At 40.5% G+C, this 10,433-nt stretch overlaps 1 protein-coding gene across 1 annotated transcript; it reads right to left on the bottom strand.

The window, feature by feature from the left end:
- Positions 1–1,158: 1,158 nt before the first annotated feature.
- On the bottom strand, positions 1,159–7,655 carry nkx2.5 (NK2 homeobox 5). Its single transcript, XM_055642961.1, has 3 exons — positions 7,508–7,655; positions 4,654–5,021; positions 1,159–2,891 (listed from the first exon to the last, which is right to left on the bottom strand). The coding sequence occupies exons 2-3, from the start codon at positions 4,973–4,975 to the stop codon at positions 2,281–2,283; spliced, it is 933 nt and encodes a 310-aa protein (XP_055498936.1). The 5' UTR covers positions 4,976–5,021; positions 7,508–7,655; the 3' UTR covers positions 1,159–2,280.
- Between the last annotated feature and the right edge of the window lie 2,778 nt (positions 7,656–10,433).

Below are 10,433 nucleotides of genomic sequence, written 5' to 3'. Positions count from 1 at the left end.
ACAGGCACCTGGATATCCCAAACAAGCCGGTTTCTGTTTAAAAAGCACAATTGTTGGCACTTTCGGGTATTAAGGTTGTTTCGCTGTAGCTGTGTGGAAATATAAAATTATGGAGAAATAAAAATATAGAGATACTGAAAAAAACAAAACAAAAAATGTTGGAAGCACGCGTCAGATCAGGATGCACCTGTGTTAGGAGCCGCAACTTACTGTTTCGCATCGAAGATCTGACGAAAGGTTATCTTTCCACGGATGAAGTGATTTCAACCTGGAACGGCAACTATACCTTCTGAAGAAATGCCCCGATCCGAAGCGTCTCCTATTCATGTTCACCTGACCCGTGAGTTTCTTTGTGTATTTTACGTTAACTTTATTTCTCTTTCTATCCCGATTCTTGACTCGATTCCCGAGTGTTTCCAGCTTTTTCTGTTATGTGGGTTAACGTGGGTCTAACACTATTGGCTGCAATAAAAGTCACCGGTCTCGGGCAACACTTGCCGATTTCTTGTAGAAACAAGGAACTGCAGACGCCTGTTCACAAACAAAAATGACAGGAGTAACTCAGCGGGTCATGCAGCATCCTTGGATAGGTGACGTTTCGGATGGGGATTCTTCTTCATACTGACAGCAGATTTCTTAATATTCCACCCGGCGTCTGTGGCATATTTTTGCATGTGCAATCCTTGTCTCCGGTACGCGACCCTGCTATCAACATCTTCCATTCATGCTCCCGACCCCACAACTATCACGCGTGTGACAGAATTGATTTTGTAAAATAAATCATTTTGTTTCTCCAATATATATTGGCTTGGCTTAGTACGCCGTAAATTTAACTAAATCAGATTGCAAAAAACGCCAACATCAGACCAAAGCAAGGATTTCGTGATGGGATCCGTGTTTTTTTTTCACCGGATTTATTATCAAAAATAATGTGAAATGGGGCAATTCACATTATTTTTTAGTTCATTGGTGAAGATCCGCTATAAAGGGAACATGTTGAGGAATATTTAAATATGCAATTTATTTAAGCCAAAACGAAAATTAATTGTCTACGCTCGAGGAAAGAAAATCAAATATCAAAAGTCGCTGGATGTCGCTGTGAATTTCTTAACCTGTAGAAAGTGGAAAATGTAGCAAGACGGATAAAATAATGCCAAGTTAGCGTTACCAATTTATAACCTGTTATTTTTAGAATTTGATGTCCCGGCGAATTTGCACACAACTTACATCATTAATTGTATGGGAATTGTTTCTTATAAAACAGCCGCTTTTCAACAATGTTTTTGAACAAATTCCAAGCGAATTTCCGACGACATCATCAGAATCAGGATGAAGAACGAATAATTATTCTGGTGCGTTTCCACCGATAAAGTTCCAAAAGCGTGAACGCATTATCTTTAATTTAAGTTCAGGACAACTAAAGTAATAATATATTAAACAGATTATGGAAAAAATAATGAACAAACCGAACAGCCAGATTGCACACTATTTACTGTTGGAACAGCAGTGATTTATACTTCAATTTACAATTTGATCATTATTTTTGGAGATTGCAAGCAACATTGTAGTAGCTTTCTTACAGTTAATTTTATACATTGTTGGTAAAACGGAAAGCTAAAGATAGAAAATGGCAATATTAGTGCATAATTTTAGTCATCTTTTCTACTTGACATATTGCTAATTAACTCAGAATTCGGGGTTGCGAAGACTGTACAAAGTGGTTTCATCAATAATAATAAAACATCTTTAACCCTAAATGAACCAATTACTCTTAACCATATTTACACTAGACTACGAAATACAAATACAATAAAAAGTTGTTTTGAAACATGAAATCCAGATGTATGAACAAGCCGATAGATTACAATGTTTTTGGCAGGTTTGCTTCTATGCAACCGTAGTCTGTTAACAAGAATCCGCGATGTTGCTATCACCTATGCCTTATGTTGCATTTGGTGCAATCCGGGATAATATGCAATGTGATGTACTTCATACAATAATATTCTAGAGATTAAATAGGGACGCAAATTCATTCAGTGAAATGAAATACGGCAAAATAAAAGTTTCTGAAGAAGATAAAATGAAACCATCCTTCTCCCTGTCCGGTACCGAGGGCTTGCTTGCTATGCTAACAGGCTTTGAACCCTTTGGTAAGTTACCAATTATCCGATTTCGATATGGAAAACGGCTGTCTTCCTCGACATTCGGCCGAAGAATAATTGAACAGTGCAACTAGCCAGTGGAACACGAAATTCGTGCTATGCTAAGCCACAGTTAGCATTACCAGGCTCGGATACCATGCAACGTAGAAACTCCAGAATTCTGGTGGATTTGAGTCTGCATCGCGTTGCTCAAATCATTGACCGTGAAATTCATATTCATAAAGCTGCCAGCCGCTGTGGACGGGGGCACGGCTTGTACACTTGGGTAGTTACAGCTGTAGTTGGCAGAAGTGGCCCCTCCACTGTAGTTGGTATAGTTCGCATAAGTGCCATAAGCGTAAGGACTGATGTTCATGTTATATGGCGAGTTATAAGGCGAAGACTCTCCCAGGCACGGCTTCCCGTCTCTGACCAGCACAGGCACGGCGATTCTCCTCGGAGGCGGGAGGCCTACCATTTCCAGCGACTTGTCCTGGCGTTGCCTTTTACATTTGTATCTGCGGTTTTGAAACCAAATTTTCACCTGGGTGGAGGTGAGCTTCAGTATGTTTGCTAAGTGGTCCCTCTCGGGCGCAGAGAGATACTTTTGCTGTTTGAAGCGCCTCTCCAGTTCGTAGACCTGAGCCTGGGAGAAGAGGACGCGTGGTTTTCTCCTCCGTCTCCGGGGCCGCTCGGCTCCGTCCGCTTTCTGTCCGTCCTTCTCCAAATTAACTTCCATCATCCGGCATTCTAAATGGGGAAGAGGCGCCGTTAGTAATAACCTGCCTTTACGTTTCGCTTTTCATTCGGAGGAGCATCTCTCCCAAGGACTTTTCAACGTCGAGCAACATCGACCGAGTTATTGGGTGCATAACCTGGCGTTTGTTGGGCGTGTAAGCGGCATTCTGCATTAAATAAACTCTATGTTTCAAACTTCAGTGTCGTCCCAGAAATGGGCCAGGAATAAGACATGGATAACCTGTCACCTCGAGTTTTAATGTGTACGAAGGAACCGCAGATGCTGGTTTAAACCGAAGTTAGACACAAAAAGCTGGAGTAACTCAGCGGTACAGGCAGCATCTCTGGAGAGAAGGAATGGGGGACGTTTCAGGTCGGGTCTGAAGAAGGGTCTCGACCCGAAACGTCACCCATTCCTTCTCTCCAGAGATGCTGTCTGTCCCGCTTTGTGTCTAACCTCAAGTTTTAATATCCCCATCGGAAGCTGCTGGTGAATTTACTTCGCTTTGTTTTCTACGTTATCTTATTGAAATATCAAATGATTTTCTGGGAGTAATATGGAATATGGAAGTACGCTGCGGCCGCCTGTATCAGAAGGTTTGTTAACACAAATAGATCAGAGACTTGCACTTATTAAGGTCAACAGGAGCGTGTTGAAAGTCGCAGGAAATGGGAAATTTCCGCCGACTGATTTTTTTCCTGATTTTCTGCAATTGGTGATCAGTACCCATACACGCCGAAGTCATTGCTTATCCAATATGATCGGCGGCATTCACAGGTAATGCGTTTCGGGAATGGGGTAAGGATCATTCATGTTTTGGAATTATGTTTGGCGTGGTTTCACGTACAGTGTTTGGCGAACATAAATAATATTAATTGGCCACCCGAAAACAAATAAAGTGAACTAACTCTTCGTTTAAAAGTACAATGGAGCTACCGTCACATAACTGAAAAATATATTAGCATGTGGATAAGCTACTAAAGAATATCCAATTAAAAAATTATTATCCATGCTCAACTTTGTTAAAGTGAAAATGAACGAGAACATTATTTTTGGAAATCCATACATATGAGTCGCAAGAAGTAATATTTAGTCCGATATTATTTTTAAATGTACAATTGTCTTGGGCCATGGGAAGCCCAAGGCAAACGGATAAAAAATTATGGCGCAGAGTTGTTGGCGAACTAGAGTTCAGGAAGTGGGCCCTCAGACTGAAAAAAAAATCTGTCTAGGAACGTCTGTTGAACAGTATTTTAAACTGATTTAAAACTGAAAGTCACGTAAATGCAATACAATGGCCTGGAATAACTAAACGTCGCAAATGTGGAAATGTCCATTTTTATATTTCAGATCGGCTAAATTCAACAAATTATTTTACAATGCTGATGTAATTTAGAACCCAAAACATCGCCGCAGTGAACAATGGTGTATTTTGATGTGAATATGTGCTAACGAGTAAATATACAAATGGGATGTGCGTGGAAACTAATATGATTCCACAGTGCTCCAAAAATAGTGTGCGCAGCCTTTTAGCAACGCATTTCCCATGGTTTATTAGCCGGCCACATAAACAGTGTTACTTATAAAATATGTTTATTTTCCCCCCATCATTTCTTCTTTTTATTCGGTCGGGCTTGTTTGTGAGGTTCCTGTGATCTAGTCCAGATCAACGGAACATAATTCCAGGTACATTATGCAAAATTAAATAAATGCACGTTAATAGTGTAGATGGATTAAAGACGCATTGAAATGTTGGTAAGTTTCCTTTCTTACCCTTATCACTTTTTCCCGTCAGTCCGTTGCTTGGCTTGGCTTCGCTGTTACTGATTTCCAAATAATCATTAACGTAGGAAGTGCTCGAATAGTCGGGATTGTTTTTGCAAGAATTCATTTTGGACAGTGGTTCGTCGTACGCGCTAACGGACGGGGTTTCACTGTAGTGTTGCTGTTTGGTCCGCTCCAGCATACAAGAAGCAGGGGAGGGAGGCGAGTCCAGCCCCGAGGAGACACCCAGCGAGGCCATGTCAGGATGGTGTTGAAGATTTAAAATATCCCTGACTGAGAAAGGAGTCGAGGTCGCTGCGCCGGCAAACATGTTGAGAACGAACTATTGCATCCAGGGAGATCTCAAAATGCGATACCTTGGGAAGGTTTGAGCAAGATATATATTCGGTCATCGGAATAAACTAAAACACAATTAATAATAACTGTTCTGTTTAGTTATTGTTGGGCGCACCGTTCATCTCCGCTGCTGTTTAACTAAACTAACTGCTTGTGCTATCTGACATTAGTTGAGTGGAGACGGCAGGGGGCGGGGCGGTATCTGATCTCTGAAGCCAGTCTGTTACACAAACGTCTATTGGTCCGCATTTCTGTTCGCTGCCGGCAAGGCGTTCTGCCCACGCTCCATATATGGCTAAAGATCAGCGCTATTTTCATACCGACTTTTCTGATACTTGGAAAGTTAAATAGTTTTTACTTCATTACACGTTTGCCAAAAACAACTAAAATGCTGGATAAAATATTGTCGTCTACAATAGGCTACCCATGTAAAATCTCGTTAAATAACATAAAATTAAAATAAGAATTGCAGAACATACTGAGTTGTCGAGGTCTCCCCAAAGGAGCACGTATACATTTGGGGCGTGGAGGCAAGGGGGTGATATTGGGTGAGTGTGATTCTCTGTCTGTGTTGCGAAGGAGGTTTTGTGCTTGTTCCTGTCTGAGCAATGCATGTGTACTATTGGATGCGAGTTTGGCTGCGTGAGCTCTCACACCTTGACCTTATTTCACGCAACAAGTGACTTATTCGGCAGACTAGTTTGGCGTCCACATTTTACGTAATGTCCCGATTACCTTGTTACTTTCCCCCACTTTAATCTCCGTTGCTTTTCTACATAGCGGACGTTAACCTTTCTCCCTGGTTTTACATTTTGGAATACTTAGGCTGCTTAAATGTAGGCTCTTTAAAGCTGGAAGAATTATCACTGGGCGCCGTGCGAATGTGTGTTTTTATATAGCCTATCGATTAAGGAGATTACGTAATTACGAAAATCCATGTGTGACAGTAGTATTTTGTAATGAGCAATTCTTGAATAGCGGTATACACCTTTGTGATATAAATAATGTACAGCGATGTGACTGGATTTTGGAGTTTGCATTTTCCCTCAACATTGTGTGACCAGCTCAGCGGTCGGAAATTAATGATACTCATATTTAAATGATCGATATTGAAAATTAAAATATTATTCTAATTATTTGCAACGGAAAATAGTTCTTCAGATACACTACTTTTCTCTGGGGCCGGTTCCTCAATAAAGTATCCCTTTATTGTATGCAGAGCAGTGGAGGGGTGCTTAATAATTGCACGAGTGTGGAGGGTCTAAACATTTAACTCAAGCATGAGCAGGAATGCACTTCACGAGAGGCGACACGCTGGGAGTTGGAAGTTGGGTCCCTGCAATCTCTTCAGACGCGCTGATCGTTGATAAAGAGTTTAGATAAGTGACGATTCCTAAAATGCAAAGAGGAAACAGTGGACGGCGTGTTAACAGACAAAAAACAAACGCAATACCAAGGTGTTGGAGGGAATACAATAGTCATTTTGCTTTTGCCAGGATTGGTTTATGTAGTGACATTGTAAAGATGTACCGGAAGCACAGTGCGGCGATTAATGTTTGGGCCAAGAGTTTTGGGTGAAAAAGAAGCGACTCGGAACAATAGAGCAAACTTGGCCTTTTAAAAGAACGATTGTTACCATTGGAATGATGAAGGAATGACACAGGACAAACTGGGTCTTCATTCGTCCCCGTTAATTTCTTAAAATTGCAAGTGGTATTTAACGTTGAAATAAAACAATTCCTGGAATTTGAAACCGAAGCGTACCTTAAACCGAAATTACTTCAATTCAGCCAGCCTTGCGTTTAAATATCACAAATATAAAATAACATAATCGATTTTCAAAAACTCCTCCTTATGCTAATATATATCAACAACTATAGATGTTCCTTTTCAACCCCTTTGAACATTTTAGATATTTAGATGGATGCTTTTCAAATCGGTACTTTGAAGAGTAATATTTATACACATTGATAAATTCGTCACCTTCATCCAGCGAAATATTATTGACCATTTATTTCACGGATAATTGAATACATCTTACATTATGAGTTAGATCGTGCCGTTATGTAGTATCCTAAATACTATGTTAAAATGTAATCACACACTGGTACCATAGACCCGAAACTATTGATAGTTATTTTGTTCTAATGCCCACACTATACTGAGGTTGGCATTACAACTGCGCAAAAATAATCCGACCAATTATGAAGTTAGTGCGGGCGGACGAACGGGAGACTATTGGAGACCATCTTTGGAAAATTATTGTTTTCATCTTTAGTCCTATTCCACCTGCAGTAGTTTCTTGCCTGGACAACGAGGCTGCTGCATATACATGTATACCAGCCTTCGATTTTTATCATAATTCTGTAACTGAGCTGAGAATGTCATTAAATTCTTCACTCATTCTTATCGACACTCGACAATGCAATCGGTGCTATTTTCCACAGCATTAAAAACTATTTGCTTGTGTGTCCCAAAAAGTCAGAAACTTAAAAAAAAATCATACCTGTATGAGTAATGTCGTCTAAGCGGCTCATTGAATTGCCTTCACGTTTAAACAGTTGATTTTGATCGGAAATCTAAGGAACTGGGAAATATATTTATCTACCTATTTGTGTGTATTAGCTGGACGTTCGCTGTTCCTGCATTTGTAACATCTCCTCCGGGGTTGACATCTTCTTGCTGCATCTCCTTTCAGAATTTTATTTACAAAGGTTCACTATATGTATGACTTGCCGTTACTTCACCCTTTAAGAGATTAATCAAAAACAAAGCATGGATTCAGTGTTAATGCTGATAGCTAATGGCTGTGTAAAAACCAGCACTGTAATATCAACAAAGAGATTAGGAGTTCTTCGCGCAACACTTACTCACAAATTGGGGAGCAGAAGGGAGGGTCATTAAGTTACCGTGCCAGTTCTGCGGCAGTTCTAACTCTCCGTCTATTGCTAGCGTATCCTATTTCCATGTGAACTCTGCATCTTCTTACACCTACAAGTCGGTGGATATTTTTAAGGCGGAGATAGACAAATTCTTGATTAGACCGGGTATCAAGGGTTATGGGGAGAAGGCAGGAAAATGAGATTAAGAAGCAGCGATCAACCATGATTGAATGGCAGAGTAGACTGGATGGCCCGCACGACCTAATTCTACTATAATGTGTGAACTTGTGAACTTCCTCGTTATTGCCTTCATTTTGATAAGCATTTTAGAGGGGCAGTATTAGCTCAGTTAAAATATCCCCACATCGAGGTCAGAGGTTGTGGATCTGCGACCTAAACTGGAGGTTTAGGTGCATAATTTAGATTGATTCTCGCAAGGGAATTACCCAGTTGAGCGGACCCACCAGATAATGAACAAAAGAAAACAATATGATCTTCTTATATTATGATTTTGTTGCTGTACCGAAACTGTCTGGTGTATTTTGTTCTTTTACACTTTCAACAATTGAAATATTCTGACATCGTGAATATGTAAATGTAACTAGTTTTGGAAATAATATCAAACTTCTTTTTAGATGAAATGTCGCCTGTTTAGTGACACCATGCACGTTGAAATAATGGTTAGTCAATCAAATTATATCCAATATCCATATTCATTTTCTGATCATAGTTGTAAATAATACCTCCCTCATTTTTAACTAAATTCATAAAGCCACTGTTTGCCCTTCCTTTAAACAAAGCTGTCGCAGCCTTAAAGCCCCAATTTTCCATTAATCACTTTGGCGCCGAAGTCTTACTTTTCAACCATTACTATGAGAAAATATCATTATCCTTTTGTTCGTGTCTGGCGTAATACCTCTGGCGGATTTCCAGAACCGTGATGGTTATTGCTACCGGTAGTTCTAACCGTCTCTTATAAACCATACAGGCATCAGACGTTCAGCTCCTTGTAAATGATTATATGAACAGCAGTCGAATTTTATTTATGGGGAATTACAGGGCTAGGCTTGCCTGAAATAACACACAGTCAGTCTTATTATTTGCATGCATAAAAATTAATACGTTCCAGCGCAATACATTGAGAATCTAGTCTCCATTCGAACCATATTCAATGCCCAGTACTTGATCAGCTGGGCGGAGGCGGGGAAGTGATAACATTTCCTGATAGAAAATGATGTGCAACTACATTCTCCATCTGAACTGCAATGGGGACTCATCACCTTTGTAGGAGGGCTGCTTTTCTACCGATTATCCTTTTTTTCCTGCAATTGGTCCGGGGTCGCTCTTCAGCAGCGCCAATGTATTTCTGTTTCCTTTTCTCACGGCGAATATCTGAGTTAGGCCAACAATCGTGAAACTGTGGCAAATTTTTAATGTTGCTTAAAAAAAAAATCATGTTGTAAGGATCTACATTTGTGGAAACCCGAAAGATGTGTGTTTTAAATGACTAGACTGCTCTCTCTGACATGTGCTGGTTTTAATCTGGTTGGCTAATAAGCGTAGTGCAGAACCTTGTTTTTTACTCGTGAGTAAGTCACTGTCCCCCCCCCCCCCCCCCCCCCCCGATTAATTTGCCTGGTGTGCCCTGATATTAAGTACCCCCCTCCCTCCAGTTAATCCCAGATAGCACACCAGATGAGCTTCCATACTGCGCGCCCCACCTTCGACTGAGGTGGGGGACATATCTCTGTTGGAATAGGCGGGCAGGGTTCCCTATATCGCTAGTTTTTTTTTCTGGAATCCACACATAATGTGCAAAATATTTGGAAATTTCCGTCAGTGCATGCATATAGTGATCTACTGTTTTAAGACAATGCGCATGTCTGAAACATGAAGATAATGCTCATGTCTGAATCATGACTTCATTAGATGTCTGATGTTAATAATTTGGTTCCAATATTAACCACACACAAATTACACAAAACATTCAAATAGCTGCCCTGTGGTGCCATTGAACTTTCATCGCATTCTGCCATTCTCAAGAACAAATAGTTAGGGAAAGACTCACCTTGTACATCCGGATGTTTCATAGAATGTCCGCGTATTCTCAGTTGGTTCCGTCAATAACATATTGCATTCAAATATATCATAGTTCTGTTTTATCAAGTGATTCGCTAATTAGCAGTTTGACTGGGAAGTGGACACACGAATGACCTTCAAGGTAGCCTTCCTTCGTGAACGTGAGCAAAGGAATTTCGAATGGAAACAATGATCAGAAAAGGTCCAGATAGTTCGCATCTAATACATAAAACAGGCCTCGACGGACTGGGCGCTTGTCTATTCGCAATAGTGAGTACATTGGGATCGAAACTGGGTACGCATGCTTTGAATGCGTGCGTAACTGTAAGTTTAAAATCACATTCAATGTCACCATCTGAAAAATGACAATAGGTCTGGATATTTTGCAGAAATACTCAAAAGACCCAGGCTCCCTGCATAAATACAGCAGGCTATCTCTCTTGTGGTGCTGGGAACAAGTGTGAACAAGTG

This window comes from Leucoraja erinacea, chromosome 11, assembly GCF_028641065.1.
Source record: "Leucoraja erinacea ecotype New England chromosome 11, Leri_hhj_1, whole genome shotgun sequence".
In the NCBI taxonomy this organism is placed as follows: Eukaryota; Metazoa; Chordata; class Chondrichthyes; order Rajiformes; family Rajidae; genus Leucoraja; species Leucoraja erinaceus.
The sequence above is the reverse complement of the archived record's forward strand: the minus strand, read 5'-3'. Positions and strand labels throughout refer to the sequence as shown.

Excerpts from the sequence above, each read along its gene's own strand:
- nkx2.5 (XM_055642961.1), bottom strand. The coding sequence starts at position 4,975 with ATGTTTGCCGGCGCAGCGACCTCGACTCCTTTCTCAGTCAGGGATATT. Across the intron at positions 2,892-4,653 it reads GACGGGAAAAAGTGATAAGG|AATGCCGGATGATGGAAGTT; the intron begins GTAAGAAAGGAA and ends TTCCCCATTTAG.